The 18,647-nt window shown below is 42.5% G+C and overlaps 1 protein-coding gene across 2 annotated transcripts in view; it reads right to left on the minus strand.

The window, feature by feature from the left end:
- SLC12A2 (solute carrier family 12 member 2) overlaps nucleotides 1–14,505 on the minus strand; it is a 52,639-nt gene extending 38,134 nt beyond the window's left edge. For both annotated transcript variants that reach the window (XM_041404112.1, XM_041404111.1), the window contains exon 1: nucleotides 13,668–14,505. In XM_041404112.1, the coding sequence (XP_041260046.1) occupies nucleotides 13,668–14,168 (501 nt within the window). In that variant the 5' untranslated portion in view covers nucleotides 14,169–14,505. The remainder of the gene's footprint in view (nucleotides 1–13,667) is intronic.
- Nucleotides 14,506–18,647: the final 4,142 nt, after the last annotated feature.

Genomic DNA, 18,647 nt, shown 5'->3' on the forward strand with positions numbered 1-18,647 from the left:
AGAAGGGATGAGCCCATCACCTACCCTGCTCCAATAGCTTAGAAGTGCAGAATAAAATGTAAAAAACCTTATAAGCATTAATGTATCCCTTTATGACTTCTTTCAGAAGTGGGGAGGAAACAAAGAGAAAAAATGTATTAAAACAAGGGGCAGATTATAAACATGTTCATAACTATGCCAAAACCTCCAATCAAGCATGAGACAGTACAACCACTTACTACTTGTTCATATAAAACCCATTCTTATTCCTCACAGAAAACCACCACATTATACTTGGAACAAACTCTACTTTAAACCATTACATAAAAGGAGTCACATTCAAATTATCTAAACAATTTTTAAGCTTTGGCCAAAAGAACTTGCCAACATTAGATAAAATCTTCTGCTATTACAACAACACGCATCGTGTCTGTAATAAGAAATAACAAAATTGTTCTCTGAGAAGACTGGTCAGGGAGTATCAAGGAACGGTAGGAGGAATCTTTATCTCTATGTCTTAAAATAGTGAAATGTGCCTAAAGTGGGTAATGCCTTTTTTTTTTGAACAAGTTTGGAGTTTGTTTACTGTATGTTCAGGTTTGGTAAGAAGGTGGAGAAATATCTTTGTATCTAGTCTAAGAAAGGATCACACAGTTCATCATGTGAGCATGACAGGCCAACTATTGGTAAAACCTGCACATGTTGCCAATGTGACCCCCAAATGTCACCCCAAAACCTCAACCACCATGTGGCAGCTACACATTTTCCTGCAGTGCTCAAATGAGCCCATAGCTCAGCCTGTTGTGTTCTGGGCAGGAGATAATGGGTTATCAGTTACCAGATCAGCTCCAAGATACTGCACACTGTGAACACAGGAAAGTTTTGTTCTGTATGTCTTGTCTCTCCACACTGTGCAATATTTCTTAGGAAAATATTTTGAGGCACAAGCAAAATGCAATAACTGAAAGGTTATTCCTGGTTATCAGTGCTGGTGGGTGCCCAATAAAGCACCACTGAGAACAGATATTACAGAGTGTGGGCACAAAAGAATTTCACTCCAGAAGGCTCCAAGTGCAGCCCTCTAAGGCGATATTAAGAAAGCACCACTGTGGTTTCAGCTGTAAATCAAGCAGGCATAGTATTTTTCATGCTCGTGTTCATGAGGAAACAATGCTTCTACTCAAGTCAGACACTGAATGGAAAAAACTGCCCTAGCACTATTTTAGAACAGCCAATACATGTGTGATAAGATCTTCATAAACAGTAAAAAACACTAACACACTGTGGATTTGGAGGGGGTGTAACAAAAGGGGAAAGAAAAGACGGTTTAACATTTCAGATCAGAAACAGTCTTATTAACGCAATTCTTAAAACAAAAATAATCAGTTCAAAAATAGTCATGGTATTAATTTGCACTGGTAAAGGAAAAATAACATATGTTTACATGCTGACAATTCTACCATACACTGAGAGGACTTAAGACAAGAAACAGTTAATTTCTGCTCCTACACAGATAATCTACTATTTCATCTCCAGTGTTGGATCATAACAATAAGTCATTTGTGACAACTGTGAATAGCCTCCACATCTATTAGACATAGATTAGTAATGAGAAAATACTTGATATTTTGGTAGAGGAGATCTGAGATTTTTCACACACAGCCTGTAATACACTGGTGCATCAAAAAGTTCAGTAAAAATGGCTTTATTTAAGAAATACAGTGGTGCATGTCATGCAGCATATTTTTTTTTTGTGGTGAACTTATCTAAATCCCATCTTAATGGCAACATACTTGGGCTATGTTGCACTGTATGAGGTAATACCAGAATAAACACACATGAAGTCTTACTTCTTTTCAAGAATCACAACTTGGAAGCCACAAGTCAAGAGCAGGACCACCAGCAATTTGTATGTAAGACTGTTTTCTGGCTCTCTAGTCAGATTGCTGTCACTGTGAACTGCCTGATTTGGTGTGTTCCAAGTAGTCACTGACTTCTTCAGTTAATCCCTCCCATTGCTATTAGTCCTGTGCAAAACCAGGAGGCCAGAGAAGCATCTCAGACTGCAGCAATTAACTGCTTTTCCCATTCCTCAAGTTTGGCCATTACAGATTCAGCACATGCCATGTAATATGAGGCTCTTCTCACACAAACTCCCTAGAAAGGCTTCACAAAAGCAGCTTCTTCTCATCTTGGCAGGATACAGTACTGAAGCTGGTTTCAATAGTTTATATTATCATAATGCTAAAAATCAAGAGCCTAATCTTTTCAAGCTGCAGCTTCTGGAAAGAAATATAAAAATGGCTTTCCACTACATCTAATCAAGTTGCTTACACTTGAAAGTTGCTTTGTACCTGCACTGTAAATTCTGATGCTACATCCTGATACATACTTTATTCTCATTACATACCTGTATTCTGTTCATGAGCATAGGTCTCTCACGCTTACTGAAAACAGAAAAAAAATGAAGGGACCTACCCTGAGAACCATCTTTGCCCAGAGTACTGGCAGAACAATTCTACGCCCTCTCACACATCTTCTGCAGTCCTTCACTGAGGCTCACAGCTCTACTACCAACCTGCTCACTAGCCCTTACAACCATGATTTCTTGTTTCCATCTCTCAAAGGTTAATTTTGCAGGCATTGCCATTTTAAGATGTTCCTTATTTTGTGGAAGGGAAGAAGCAGTAAAATGTGTTGATCCAGATGCAGCAGGCCATCTGTGTCAGAGGCAGAATCATTACTTGGAGAGATTATACTCCCATATATCTCAACTCCAGCCCTGCACACTACTAAGACTATGGCTACAAAACCTGTTTTTATCAGAATTAACACACTTCAAAACATACATGAAAGAAAGAGCTTATAAATGTTGGCTTTGTTTTTTTTCTAACTAAAGGATACTTGAGCCAGAACATAGATGTAATAAAAATGACAGAATAAAGAAAGCTATCAAGTTACATAAGAATTACTAGGCATTTTGCCTCAAATGATGGTAGCACTTCAAAGGATTTTTAAACACTACCAAAGATCTTTTCCTTGAAAGAGCAAATGAACTTTTGGACCCTAGCTCCCACCACCTGTGACACTTCCAAGGAGCAGAAGTCTTCTAAGACTTTAGAAGTGCTAAACGTATTTCATGCATAGAAATACATTTAGAATAATCCTGCTGCTATGGTGTTTACCTCTTATATAACAGAACTTTTGAAAACAGTCTGTACTGGTACAAGTGTGATGCTGTCTGATAAAGAATAAATAATAAGCTAGGTATTAAATGCTGTCTGAAGGACACCAAACTCTATCAAATGTATCTGTTCTTTAAACATTACTTTTGCAGCATGCTGATGTTTGTAATCATAAAATTTCCAGGTTTTGTCTACGGGTCAGTTTGATAAGCTGGTTTTTATCTTTTACTGCTTTTATCTACAGTTGTGAAAGAGATCAAGAGGACTGAGCTTTCTTTACAAAACACCTAAATCTCCACTGAGTGGTTTTACTCATATTGTTGCCCAGGGACACCAGAGAGTCTTATGATAAACCCTTTATCAAGAAAAGCCTTGAGTTTCGTTGCCAGAGATTCCAGAGTATTTCGGTACTTAAATAACAGAAGGAAATAGAAGTTTACACCAGTCGTTGACTCAAGCTGGTGACACTGACTACTGTTTGTAACCATTTTGTCAGGAAACCACTTCTCAAGAGAGGCTGGGATACTATTTCTAACTTTGCTCGTAAACTACAAATCATGGTGATTTTTTAACACTAAACTTGGGAAACAATTCTGCCAAGTCTGACAGTTTTCAAGTGGTTTGTATTCCTGTAAGGGAAACAAACAACTCCAGAGGGAGGAAGCATCACAGGTAATGACTTTTAAAAAATCTTGTTCTATGTAACATTCTCTTAAAGAACAATCTGACTGGTCAGTATTTTGTAAACTAGTCCTGCTGTGCTGGAATAAGGATGACAGGTATGGAAACCAAGAACAAGAATGCACAACTCTCAACTAATGCTTTGTAACTGGCCTCATACCGATGAAAGAACAATGAAAGTGTAAATTCTAAAACAGATGTAACAATCTGAATCTTTGGTACTTAAGACAGGGGTTACCCCTCACTTAGAAATTGCTACTCAGAAAGCCACTATCTTCCACAGAACACCTGGAGCAATTGACAGATTTCTGATTATTTGTTAGTTTAAAATAGTTTACCAAGCTAACAAAAGAGATTCAGATGCTCCAGTTTTTCAGGAGTTATATGGGAATCTTGACTGATTATCACTGCTCCCAGTGGGGAAAAAGACCCAGCCAGGTAATACACAGAGAAAAAAAAAAATAGCACAAAGACATGTTCACGACACCTCAGTCTCCCTAACACCTTCTTAGCATTTTCTTCAAAGAACTCAAAAAATTAATAGTATCAGGGAACAATGACTAGTCATTGCTGTTGACAGCAGTTCAGAAATTTCAGCATTCATATTAGGTATTTTACTACTTGGTGATGAAACAGGAATGAATTCTGACTTCTATTAGCAAATTTGTCATGATGCCCACTCCAGTGTCTTTACAGTCATAACCTTAAAAAAGCCTACCAAGCCATTAAATAGCATCCAGAAGCTACCTAAAACAGCAGGAGATAAATTGCCCAGATAAAACACAGTCAGTTCTTAAAACCTTGGATTCCTTGGAATCAAACATGAACAGCTACAATCATTGGTTGCTCACCTCAATCAAAGGAAATCCTTTGTAGGTTTGCAGCCAAGAGACCAAAACTTAAGTGCTTTGACTATATTACCTTCTCTACAATTATACGTTTAAAATATAGTAGCAAATGCCTTTGGCACCTACTTCCAGAGATTTTAAAAGAGATTGCATCAAACACTGAATGTTAATGTTATCTTAAGCTGAAATTAAAGAGTGTTGTATTGTGATTGCAGCACAGCAATTTTAAACAGAAGAAATTTATAGTTGCAATTAACATGTCAACTGAAGGATTAGCTATGTGTCTCTGCCATCAGCTTGTATTTCTGTCTTGCATACTACTTTTAATAGAGAAACATTAAACAGAGTGGGTTCTATCTGTGTGCATATATATTTTGTATATATAATGATTTAAAAAGCCATCCTTAATTATTTTAAAGGGATAATCATCCACTCATCCCCCAGCTCTTCCATGTAATATGATGTATTAACTAAGTTAGCAAGACTTAATCAGGAAACTTACTCAGGCAATTGATTTCAGCTTAGTTGTAAATCCTTTCTTTCAAGGTGGTATACTTACAAATAAGTAGGAGATTTGTTTATGAAGATTAGCACTACTTTAACGTCTTACATGAACACTTTTCTTGACAAATCTCTAACCTTATTACACGAAGGTTACATCCCTCTGAAGCAGTTTTGACATGTGATAAAGCAGCAAAGTTTTGTTAACATCTACAGGTATGCAAGACCAGTATCCTATCAGAAATATAAATAATATTTGCTTTCCCTCCTGCAGCACAAACATCAATTAAAGAATGAGAGCACTTTGCAAAATAAAGAAAACCTCCCCGCATTCTTTACATCTTGATTCGTACATCCCTCCTAAGCACAGAAGGGTATGAAAATTCGGGGCAAGCTGATAATGAAAATCAGAAACAAATGAGAAAAGGCCTTTGGTCAGTAGCTCTGCAGTGTGGAAAACCCAAATGCTTATGGCCTGCACTCCGAGAAATTTTGTAGCTAAAATAAGGCCTTCCTGCCAAAAAACCAAACTTCCCCCAAAAAAGCCCAAATTTCCTTTTCCAGTCTCTCCAGTTCTAGTTAACAGAAAGCTGCAGGAGGCATGACTTCCTGCACAAGTGTACGGGCAACCAATCCCTTCAGTTTAAGGGAAAGAAATGCATGCATTCCACTTCACACCTCAAGAATGCACCTTCATTTCTGCACTGATGTGTACGACCCTTCCCAGAACCACCACTGCACCCTGAATGATCTACGGAAGTAATTACTCCTTACTGTGCCCAGAATGCAATATTCCTTTGGACAGCCATTGTCCTGGAAGGAGAAACCACACTTCACAGGAAAAGTGAAGTCCAGGCTCCGAACATGGGTAGTTTTCACATGAGTATCTGAAACACAGAAGCCTGATACACTCCTGAATGAAGCAGATTCAGCACTTGATTGCATAAAAGCTGAAGTAAATCCAATTAGCAAGCCTCCTGCAGAGAAGTTTAGCATACCCAAGTGTAGTCCAAGAAATACAATGTTCTGCTATTAAGTACAAAAGAGAATCCATTTCAGTCTTGTCAAGCAAGAAGTTGTTTTGGACACATCACACTTCCAAGTCATCACAGTTCAACTCCAGCAGCCCAGCCCCAAGCAGCCACTCACTTGTTCCTCCACCAGCGGGACTGAGGAGAGAACTGAAGGGTAAAAACTCACAGGTTGAGGTGAAGACAGTTCACCAGGGAAAGCAAAAGCCACAAACACAAGCAAAGCAAAACAAGGCATTAAAAGCCCTGCTTCCCATGGTTGGACAGTGCTCCTCAGTCTCCTCCAGGAAAGCAGGGTCCCATCACATCACGGTGACTTGGGAAGACAAACACCATCACTCCCTATGTCCTCTTCCTTCTTCTCCCCCAACTTTTTACACTAAGCATGATGCCACATACCCTGGAACATCCCTTGGGTCAATCTGGGTCACCTGTCCTGGTTGTGTCCCCTCCCACTCCCCCCTCAGCCTCCTCACCAGCATGGCCACAGGAGGAACAGGAAAGGCCTTGACAAAAACATTTCTGAATTACCAACCCTGTGCCCAGCACAGATCCAGAACAGAACCCCACACCAGCTAGTGGGAAGGAAATAAACTCTACCTCAGCCAAAACCAGCACACAAGTCATCTATTCTCCACCCCAAAATGAAGGTTAATTTGAGGCATTCTTGCTCTTAACAGCTTTTGGTTTTCATCTACTTCTGCAAAATATGGTGCACTTTCTATTCAAGAAGTAGGACACAGAAGCAAATGACCCCATGCAACAATAGTAAAACCCTAATAAAAAATCCCATTTCCATAAAAAGTCTAGCTCCAATGTAGTAAGTTCCTGAAAAATTACATTTTACCTGTTGGCTTACAACAGACTAAAAAGCCCATTGAAGTAATCCTAAAAAAAATCGTTTAAGTAGCACCTGAATTTTTAATGTCATCTTCTGAAGTGGTGAGTGCAGCTACAGCACAGCCCCTGAGCCAGCAGTGAGCAGGGCTGGTACATTCACACAGAAAAGCACTCACTTGCACTGACACAGCACCACATTTCAGCCAAAGTTGCCAAACTGCTTACAGTTCAAAAGCAGTATTACTCAGAATAGTCTTAAGAGTCTCTGCCATGTAGACTGACAGACAAAGTTGACTAGCATCACAGCTCCTTCACAGCTGAAACAGACAGAGCTATTTTCTTTGAATTTAAAAAAAAAAACCCAAACATCTGAATCATCTGAAGTAGAAACAGTGGATTCAAAGAAGGGGAATTAACTAACAAAATGAAGATGCAAGAGATAATCCCTCTTATTAAAATGGAACTTTAAATTCATTTTTTAGACTTTCTTTACTATTTTTATCACCTTATCCTTAAATCAGTCAAGTTTACAAAGCACAGACAATACATCCAAGGTTACTTTTATGCATAAATGAAATGACAGTAAGTTTGTCAGGTATAATCAGTAGGGTGAAATGCAGAAATAAATCAAAGACCAATCTGCACTTAAGCTGGAAAAACTGGACAGCTCCCAAAACTCTGAAAGGCAAATAATTTGAAGCCAACTAATTTAAAAAATTCTTAATAGACAACAATGACCATAGTGTGACTGCTATCACCTATACCAAGTAGTGAGGCAAATGGGTTTGTGGTTGCTCATGAATGAGTATTATATGAGGCTTTAGGAAAAAATCTGAAGAATTCAACTGAAGATGTAGTACACTAGTTTAAAATTACTCCAAGATACTGATCTTGCCAAGCTCCTCCCCTGGAAGAATGTTCTTCAAGAATGAAAATCATTTGACATCTAATCAAGTACAGTACCAAAAGAGAAAAAAGTTAATCTGAAGATGAATTCTGCAGCCTTCCTCTTTAACCAGCTCTGGAACAGTCCACTGGGAGTGTGACACTTTTTTTTGTAATGTTAATAAAGAAAAAAAAAGGGAGTGTGAATTTCATCTTTATATCACTATTGAAGTTTTACTCTGTACTATTATACACATTATTTGTACAGTAGCACATGTATATACAATTTTAAAGTAAATGAATATACTTATATTAGTAGTGCACACTCAAACCTTTATATTGATGCCTGTGTGCAATGAAAAGACTGTGGAGAGCCCTTAAGTATTGGATCAGGGAACTGAACCACCACATGCAGTGCAAGATTCTGCAGTTGAGGGGGTGTAGGCTTTCTGTAAACCAGATCAGATCTGTATCAGATCCAACTAAGATCTGTGACAGTAAAAAGTTCACTCCTTTCAGCAGCAGTCCACACTTGTGCTGTGAGCTATATAAGCTGCTAAAGGTTCAGTTATTTCCAGCTTCCTTGGGACATGGGGGGGGAAAAAAAGTAGTAAGAACAATATTAGCAGTTTGCTGAACACAGGTCATGCTTTTTAGCATTCCATGGGCGTCTGGACTAAAGACTTATCAAAGATTCAAGAGATACAAGCATCATGCAACAAAAAAATACAAATTATACATGGTCTTTATAAATTACGGCTCCTGGAATGCTAATATTATTTACTGCTGCAAACAGAGCAGTACACTCATTTTTTCCCTTGATAAAAATAGTTGTGCTTAAGTGGGGTATCAGGGTAAGTAAAGTGAGGATTCTCAACACAGGCTGAAAAAGCATAAAAACATTCCTCTGCATGATGCAAGTAAAGCCACACTGAGTACAGGTGCATTAAGGTCACTGCTGTTTAAAACTGATGAAAGAACAGTTACCAATTATAGGCTTCTGGGACATACAACAGCACTGAGACCAAGACTAAGAGAGCTTCTCTCGTTTAATTTTAGTACAGTGAACTTCAGAAAGAAGATTCAAATTCTGCTCACATATATGAAGGACAGCAAGAAGGAAATGTAATTTAAATTAAAAATAACAGGGACTGAAGAAAGAAAGAGTTCTCCAGACTGTAGACAAGATTCAGCAAGGTGGTGCAATAAAAACCATCTGCAAGGGGGTCTCAAACTTCTGTGAGAGGGAAGGAAGGAGCTCCTAGAGACAGACCTCACACAACAGGGTCAGCTAACTTGGTATCCTACAGTCATCTTTTAGCTTTTTATGCATCTTTAGCTGAGTTCTTCTTTCATTACAGCTAAGCAAACATAAACCACGAATTGAAAGAAAATACAACTAAACAAGTATTAGAGATGCAGCAGTTGTTCAGCATTCTCAAGACAGAATACATGTTCGTTAGAAAGCAGTGTCATACACAGATCTTTTCACTGTGCTTATGTTAAACATTTGACGTCATCAGGTCAGAGGAAAAACTGCAGTGCTTGAGAAAATACTTAAGAAAGCCCGAAAGACAACTGAAAACAATTATGTGATCCAACCTGAGTAAAAACAAACAAAAAACCCCCTCAATTTGTATCAGGACTACCAGTAATTGCCTTTTTTCTTACACCTGTCTCCAAATCCAAATGACAGGTGCACAGCCTTTTGTGTGGGAGGAAGCAAAGCACACTTGTGTTTTTAAATACCTTGGGATTCCTTTTTGTTTTGATTAATAATTTGATCCGGATGGGGGTGGGGTGGAGGTGGTGTAAGGATCTTCCTCTGAGATCAGTACCTTACCCTGTCAGCGCTCCCGGTGAGTATTTAACAAACAGCAGAGCAGAGCTGCCAGTAGAGGGCTTGGTTCACACCACATCCACTCACCACAGCTGCGAGGGACTGCACAAAGATCAAAACCACTCATATACAGCGAGATCTAGTCTTAAAGGAAAAAAAAAAAAAACATAACCTCCCAAATCACTCAATGCTATACAGAAAAATTCTCAACTATTTCCGTGGGTTACAGTGTGCAGGTCTGAATACCCTACCAGTATACAGAGGAGTACTGTCAGAACAATAAGGTCTGTGATATTATGAAAGACATGGTAGTGATAAACTGAGGAGCACAAAGGCATGTGCATGTATTTCTACTGGCTCTATCTTTATGTACAGATGTAACTGACCCAAGAAAAACTGTAAGACAAGAAAAAAAAAATTTAAGAAAATAACACTATTAATCTTCCCATAGTCAGAAGACAGATCCCCCTCAAGAGGGCAGGGGGCACCACTGCAACAAAAACCTGCATGTCATGGTATGCTGACTTCTCTCTCACTTTTTTGCTAATAAACATCCTCTCACCTCAACATCTCCAGAGACCAGAGCTCCTGCAACACATTCTCTTTACAAGACAGCAACTGCAACAGCATCACCAAATCCTCTCTCTCCTCTCTAAAGCAGAGAGAAATCAATACATATCAACTGGGTAAAGAACAGATTGATCACCTTAGTTACCTGCAGCCAATGACTTAAAAAGACAAGACCCCTCACCTGGAGTTTAATATGATCAACCAAGACCAGTGTTATGCAATTCATCCACCTCAGAGTACTGCAGCATCACCCAGCTGTGTTTCCACAGCCAGTTTCAAGAACAATCCCTTTCCTACCAGAAAAGCCACTGCTGGAATGACCACACAAACACCTATCCCACCAGGACTGCAGGACAAACCCTTGTGAAATGGGCCCCCTCCAGTACACGTGTGTGTCTTCCTCAAAGAGTCACTCTTCTTCCAACACTGCTTTTCTGTGAGAACAGAATCGTAGAAGTGTTAGACAGATGAAGCTTCTAAACAAAGCTAAAGGAAAATAAAAAATCTGTTCTATAATCGGCACTGGCATCGACAATGCTCCAATGTTGCCTCACATTTATCTACCTATTAAAAGCAAACAGAATGGCACAAACTCTAACTGCTGGATAAAATAGCTGCATTCAAAGCAGTGAACCATACCGCTGGTAAACAGTTTTGGATCGCACTTTACACAAAGTATCTGCCACTCTTGATGCACTGGGTCAAGAGCAGAGGCACAACAAAAGGTTGTGCAAACTTTATGCAAGGGCACTATACTAAGATGTACCAGCTGCCTTGCACAGACATGCTGTACCTGATAAATTGGTACAAATCCACAGCTAAAGAGCAAGGTTAATTCGTCAAGTTACTTTCCCAAATGCACAGCATTATTCAACACTAGAGACCTGCTAGTCAGAAGGAACTTGAAGTCACTTTGAGAGTGGAGACAATAAGCCCCCTGGCAACAGGGGAAAAAAAGCACAACAGCCTTGAGAACATCTTCCAAATAGAAGCACAGCACCATCTTGATTTAAAAATTACCAGGGTTCTGTGCTCATAAACCAAGTACATAATCAGAGATGGGATGCAGTTCACACTCCCGTGAGACTGACATGAGATTGCTAGGAATGCAGGTATCCGATGCTATTAGCATGCACAACACACCCTTATTAAAAGCTTTTGTGTTCACAGCTTTATCTGGAAATTGTTTTGCTAAGTTGGAAGCAAAAATAATGGCTTCCCTTCTTCCTATAAGACTAAGTAGCTGCTAACACCTTTGGACATTAATTGCTTTGGACATTAAACACTCTGCGACAGAAAACTTGAGTTACTCCACTGAACTTCCACTTAAAATTCTGAAGTTCATACCATGACCTTTTTGAAAAATTAATACTTAATATCAAATGCAACCAAAACTCCATATTCCACTTCAATATTTATTTGATGGGAGGAGGGGCTCAAACAGACAGGGCATGGCTTTAAAAGAAGTATCTTCACATGTACATCTATCCACACTGCAGAACAAATTAATGACATTTAAGAAATTAATAATCTCACTTAATTAATGCTCACTATGAAACTGTTTTGATAATGATCCTGTAATTAGGTTGTCTACCACTCCTCTATGCCACAGACTTGCCATTAATTTCTTCTTAGTAAAGAAATTACAATTTTAGAAATTGTAGTTCTGGAATATGTTACATTGTGCACTGAAATATCTTAATGGTATCAAAGAGCTTTCCACAGTGCTGCAACATTAACACACTGAGAAACCTACCTGCCAACCTTAGAAATTTGAGAAATGTTCTGCTTACAAAGCTGAGTATCTAACACTTGGTCATCTCATCATGGACCAGGAGTCAGAAATTTGGGGGAGCAGGAAGACAGAAAACCAGTGTGGTCTCACATGCACTACAAACACAAACATATGTGTTTTATTTATAGTTTACCCAAGTCCAAACACATGGCAGTAATCGCCAATTTCGATTTCATACTAACTTAGAATCAGACCACAGATCATCATTTAACTCCATCAAAAGGGGACCTGGAAGGCATGAGTAATTTGCAGTTATGGTTAGTAATTAAAATCTGACATCTAATCTCAGATGTCACAAACAAGTATCTCTGCAATACACCAACGAGTTATTCCTGTTGGATCAATTTCACAGTGTCAAAAACACACTTAAAACAATCACCACCACTCCTCAAAAAAACCCCAAACCCCATGTATCAGCGCTGATGCACTGAGCAGCCTAATAATGGTGTGAAGCAGCTACATCTGGAAAGAACATGCATTTCCTCATGGAACTCCACCTACAAGGAGTGAAAAGCGGGATGCAAAAAAAAAGTTCAGGAAACAAAATATTCACTTCCTTGGAATGTGGCCCATGCATTTCTTTATTTCCCTAAACCCAGCAGAAAGACCTCACTTACAACACAGGCTCCTGAGCACAGCCATACACTAATTTCCAAACCGTGAGGAAATAGCACTGTAAGAGCTTAATCTTTATCTGGAGTTAGTTTAAGGACGATAGTTTAAAAAAAGTCTAGGAAATTAATTCTACGTTCAGCAAAAGCTGGTCTTCTAGCCAAGCCAGCCTGCAATGCAAAGAAGGCTCTCACTGTCAACTCATCTCAAATAACACACGGACTCGCAGTCCAAAATAGAAAAAGCTTCAGACGCACAGCTCCGATATTTTTCAAGCCTTGCCCGCGGCGCAGGAGCCACCGAGCAGCCCTGGGAAGGCTCGCTCAGGATCTGTGTCTGTGCAGATCCAGCAGCATCCGATCCGGATCCCATCGGATCCAGCGGGCTCTGCCTCGGCGCCGCAGAGACAAATCCCCGGCCGCTACCAAAGCAAGCGCATCCTTATTTATTTACTTTTTTTTTTTTTTCGTCTCTACCCAATGTTTCCACTCCCCTTCCCAGACTGATCCCCACGGCGAGCCCCCTAATCAATACCCTATCCGAATCAATACCCTATCCGCTGGAGGCGATTTGGAAGTGGAAAACCTGTAAGAGACCCCCCTTCGGTGACGGGGAAAACAGACCTACGGCTCTAAATACCTCTCGCACTGGGGGACCATCTCCCAAAAGCACGTGTGTGTGTGGGGGGGATGGATACCACTGCGTCACGAAAAGACAAAAAAAAATATATATATATATAACAGAACTGAGACGCAAGCTATGCACCCGCGCTATATGCGCCTGCTCGAGGCTCGGGGAGCTTTCGGCTTTTTTTTTTTTTTTTTTTTAAGCTTTTCTGCCGACACGCTCCGAGAAGCCGCCGCACCCCCGGCGCCGGGGGAGCCCGGGGGCCGCTCTCACCTTGTCCAGTTCATCGTGCAGCTCGGCCAGGCTGGGCCGGAGCAGCTTCTCGCCCAGGTCAGCGGCCGTGTGTCGGTAGTGGTCGATGCGGGGCACGGCGTCCATGGTGTTGTGGCCGAAGGTGCGCAGGTAGTAGGTGTTGGTATGGGTATCATAGTAGTAGTGGTGGTGCCCGCCCGAGTGCAGGCTGCCCTCGCTCATCACCGTGTCGCCGCCGTTCTGGACGCCGCTCACGTTGCCGCCCTCCGAGCTGCCTCCCCCGGGCTCGCCGGGGCTCTCGCCGCCGGCCGACGGGTCCACGAAGTTCACCCGAAACCTGCCCTTGGCTTCCTCGCCTCCCTTACCCGCCGCGCCGATGTCCCCGCACGACTTGCGGGGCCCTTCGGCCACCAGGTCCACCTGGAAGCGGCTCTGGCTCGGCGTGGGACCCAGCGGCTTGCCTAGCGCATCCTTGGAGCCCTCATCCCCCGCGGACCCCACCGTCAGCTCCTTGCCCTCCATGCCTTCCCCTCGCTCTGCGGCCGCCACTGCTCCGAACGCCCCTCCCGGCCGGCGGCTCCGGTGCTTTAAGCGGCCGAGCAGCGCCCCGGGGCTGCCGCAGACACAGCGCCGCGCCCCGCCCCCGCCGCAGCGCCAGGTGACGGTGCCTACGGTGCCTCCGGTCCCTCCACCCGATCCTGCTCTGCCCAGGCAGGAGCGCGGTCGCTTCCTCGGCTGGCGCGGCGGGAGGGATGCGGGGGGGAAAAAACCGGCGGCGCCGCGCAGGCTCCGCCCGCTCCCGGCTGCGGCGGAGGGGGCGGCGGGAGCGCGTCCCCGGCCGGGCGGCGGCGGCTCCTCCCGCCCGATCCCGCCCGGCACGGGCCCGCCGGCCGCCGCCACGTCTCGCGAGAGGAGCGTGGGGGCGCTCGGAACCGCGCGCTGCCTCACAGCGCCCGGACCCCTCGGGAGCCCCCGAGACCCCTCAGGCCCCGCCCGGTCCCTCACACACCCCTGGAGCCTTCACACACAGCCTCGGACCTTCCGTGCACACCCCCAGATCCCCTCAGACACCCCCGGAGCCCTCACGCACTCGGGACCTCCCGTGCACACCCCCAGGTCCCCTCAGGCACCCCCGGAGCCCTCACGCACCCCAGACCTTCCGTGCACACGCCCAGACCCCTTCAGTTTCCCCTCCAGTTCTTTACATACACCGCCGGACTCCTCATACGCCCCCCCAGATCTCCTTAGACACCTCCTGGATCTTTCACACACACACACACACGGACCTCTCACACACCCCCTGGGCCCCTCATAGACACCCCCAGTTCCCCTCACACACACCCCCAGAGCTCTCACATGTTTTGGTGCCTCACACAGCCCCTCGGACTGTCATATACCCGTCGATCCCCTCACATCCCTCCTGTTGCTCACACACACACCCTGGTCCCTCACATACACCCCCAGATCCCCTAACAAACCCCCGGTTCTTCACACACCCCACGAACCCCCTCACATCCCCCATTTCCTCAGCCACCCCACAAAATCACAAGACTGGGTCAGGCTGGAAGGGACCACATGGGGTCATCTGGTCCGGTCTCCATGCTCCGGCAGGGTCATCCCCAAGCACATGGCATCGGATTGTGACCAGACGGCTCTGGAATGTCTCCAGAGACAGAGACTCCACACCCTCCCTGGACAATCTGTTCCCGTGCTCGGTCACTGCACAGGGAAGAAGTTCTTCATGCTCAGGTGAAATGTTCCTGTGCATCAGCTCCTGCCGTTTCTCTTGCCCTGGTGATTGACCATCAGCAAACCAAGCCCCACTCCATCTCCCTGGCACCCCCCTCTCGATATTTATAAACAAGGATGAGGTTTTTTTCTCAGCAGCCTCTTCTCAAGGCCTCTGAACAGACCCAGCTCACTCACCTGTCCTCATGAGAGATGCTCCAGTGGCCCCAGCATCCTCATTTCCCCTGGACCTGCTCACACATTCCCTGGTTCTTCACACACCCCCTGCACCCCTCGCACCCCTGGGCCCCTTCATGCACCCCCTGGTTCCTCAGACACCCCTGAACCCCTCACCCTCCTGGACTCCTTCACACCCCCCCTTTGGATCCCCCTTTTTTACCTTCCAGCCTTTGGATCTCTGCCAATTGCACTGTAAAAACCACTTGCATAATAGATCTAATGTCAGTAATGCCTTTTTCTGTCTCCTCTGCTGCAGTTTTTGTCCCTGTTCTCTTAAAGTTTATTCTTTCTCCAGAAGCATGCATGGTTCTTTGATTTGAAAAGTGAAGTCGTTCTGCCTCCTCTCTCTCACTGGAACATAAGTGCCTGGATAATCCATTAAAGCATATGAAGTTGGCTCTTTGTGAAAAGAAACCTCAGATGGGAGTAAAATACTTCAGCTTCCATAGTCAGAATTTAAATAGGGACTCACCAGTGATTTTTCATTGTGTATTTCTGTTGTCTTTATACTTGAAGGTAGCAGCTCACAGAATATCACGGGAGGTGGGCTTTGTCTTCAAAACAGTTTCACCTTATTTAGGTTGCTAAAAATCATCAAGCAAACATTCATTTCAGTCAGGCCTCTTGAGCTATGCCACTTCTTTATGTCAATGACATTTTAGTTGGTACTTCTGGGTTCCAAATATTTTTTTTTTCCCTGATGTGAAGTTGTGTATGTTTTCCCCCTCTGCATAGCAAACTCTGTCTGCCAACATCCATTTTCTAGCTCAACACATCTCTACTGTTTTATTTCAATTAACAACAAACCTGGTGACGTCATCCAACACAAAAGGACTGGAACTATGAAACAAAGCTCGCTTTTCCATAACAATTAGAGGAAGAAGTATTTCAATTCTAGGGATGTGTACATGCCTAAAAAAGCTGAGGATGCCTCAGCAGGTTAAAAAGATGGGTACACTGATCCTTCTTTGTTTAAACACTGTTCTAGAAAAACAGAAAAAATCATATACTTCAAAATAACTGGAGACATTCTTTGATAGACACAAATTTGAAAAGAAAAAAGATAAAATATTTGAAACATTCGGCAAATTTTCAGAGTGTAAAGAAAAGAAAATGTGTGCAAACTGCAAAATAAACGATTAGGCCATGATGAAGTTTTTTCCTTTTGTCAGGGTGCAAATGCTTGTAAAACAGCAGATAATGAAGGGAAGGAGTCAAAATAAAAGATTTCTGTTCAGAACTGAAGGCAAACAGTACCTAAACAACAGATTATTTGCAAAGAAAATCCACCGTACATAAGCAGACATAAGCAGTTCTTGATCAACGTCTGCATAGAATGTCATGTGATAAGGTGTTTGGAAACAGTTTAGACTTGGAAATGGCAATTTCTGTCAGTTTCCCATATAAATAAGTGAAAGCAGAGGAGAAGCAGTTAGTGAAATCCCATGGGTGTTATACAATTGATGGTGGTGGGATGACACTGCAATATTGAGATATTTGAAAAGGACAGTCTTCATGGACGAGTGGATGTGTTTTGGCTGCAGTTTCAAGGCCCGTGGCCTGCCTGGCGTCAGTTCTTCACATTCTGTAGTTCCATGGTTGTATGAATGTGAGATAACGCTAAATACTGAAGAAAACAAAAAGCTGAGGAGGCTACCACAGCCCCCAAGAAAGATAAGGGAATGAAGGACACAAGGAAAAGACTGATGAGGAAAATGCAAGCCTCTCAGAATTAAAAGGATCAAAAAGGTGAGGAATTACCACTGTATGAGAAGCTGGCAGCAACAGCAAGAGGAAAATGAACTGAGTTTTCATCAGGGTTCTGGGACTTCATGTAATCCATGGGAAAGGTGAGAGATTCTGTAGCTGTAAGGGAGAATGAAGGGCACACAAATTCCCATTAACTGCCAATTAAAATGTCATCAATACTAAGAAATACTCATTGAGGGGAAAAAAAAAGAATATTCACTTTAAGCTCATAATTAAATGGTTTCTGACATACCGCTGCTTAAAATAGCACTGCAGGAGAGTTTGGGTGTTATTGGTAAAGAAAATAGCATAACACATTAAATAAAAGCAAGCAATAAATTACTCCTATTCTGGCCACGATTGTTTACCACAGAACATTAGTAATTGGGTTTTCGGGTTTTTGCTTTAGAAAGGGAGGAAGTGTGAAGGTTTTCAGTATCCTTTGACAAATTTTTTCTGCTTTGGGCTTGCCATTTGTGAGCCACACCAGATACTTCATAGGGCTCATTTGATAACTAATGTGAAACACTGGAAAATGCAAACACTTTATGCCATTGTGATTGTCCTGGTCATTTAGACTAGATCTCATTCCTGTCTGCCTCTTTGCCAAGCAGAAGAGCTGTAATTCTAAGTCTTTCTCTTCCAAAGTGCAAGCAGATGACAACTACTCATTTTGCCTACTGGATAGGGCCTTTTCTTCTCTGAGGGCTTTATGATCATCATCATCATCATCACCATCATCATCATCATCATCATCATTGTCATCGTCATCATCCACTGGCCTTAGGTTCTTGATGGGCTTGCTGTTCCATATTTATGTGCTAATTTAATTTTTTTCCTGTATTTTTTTTTCTGTATTGGGGCATTCATTTCATGTTCATGTTCTGTTTTGACTTGGTTTTAACACATTTCAGCTTTTGCATGGAAAAGGTTTTCTCTAGTAACTTGCCTTATTCCTGCTGTTTGTTTGGGCCAACTTCCCTTCAACCTTTCTCAAGACATTCTTGATTGGTCCAATTTGTCATCTCTCCATAATTTATTTTTTTTTCAGCAATTGGCACCTGTAAGAATTCAACTCCTTTTAGTCTCCTCATAAGCTTTGTCTTAGATGTTTCCTCATTTTGTTGGATTTTTTCTTTTTTGGTGAGCATAGGTGGATTTGGGGATTTTGTGTGCTTTTTGGTCCTGTAGAGTAAGCTCAAGTCACTGTTTCTATGCAGTCCTTCAGTGCTAAAATTTTAGAGCAGGCTCTGTGCATGTGCTACTTGAACCTTAATGAGGTTA

The sequence above is a fragment of the Onychostruthus taczanowskii genome, unplaced genomic scaffold (assembly GCF_017590055.1).
Source record: "Onychostruthus taczanowskii isolate IOZ18803 unplaced genomic scaffold, ASM1759005v1 scaffold209, whole genome shotgun sequence".
NCBI classification, from domain to species: domain Eukaryota; kingdom Metazoa; phylum Chordata; class Aves; order Passeriformes; family Passeridae; genus Onychostruthus; species Onychostruthus taczanowskii.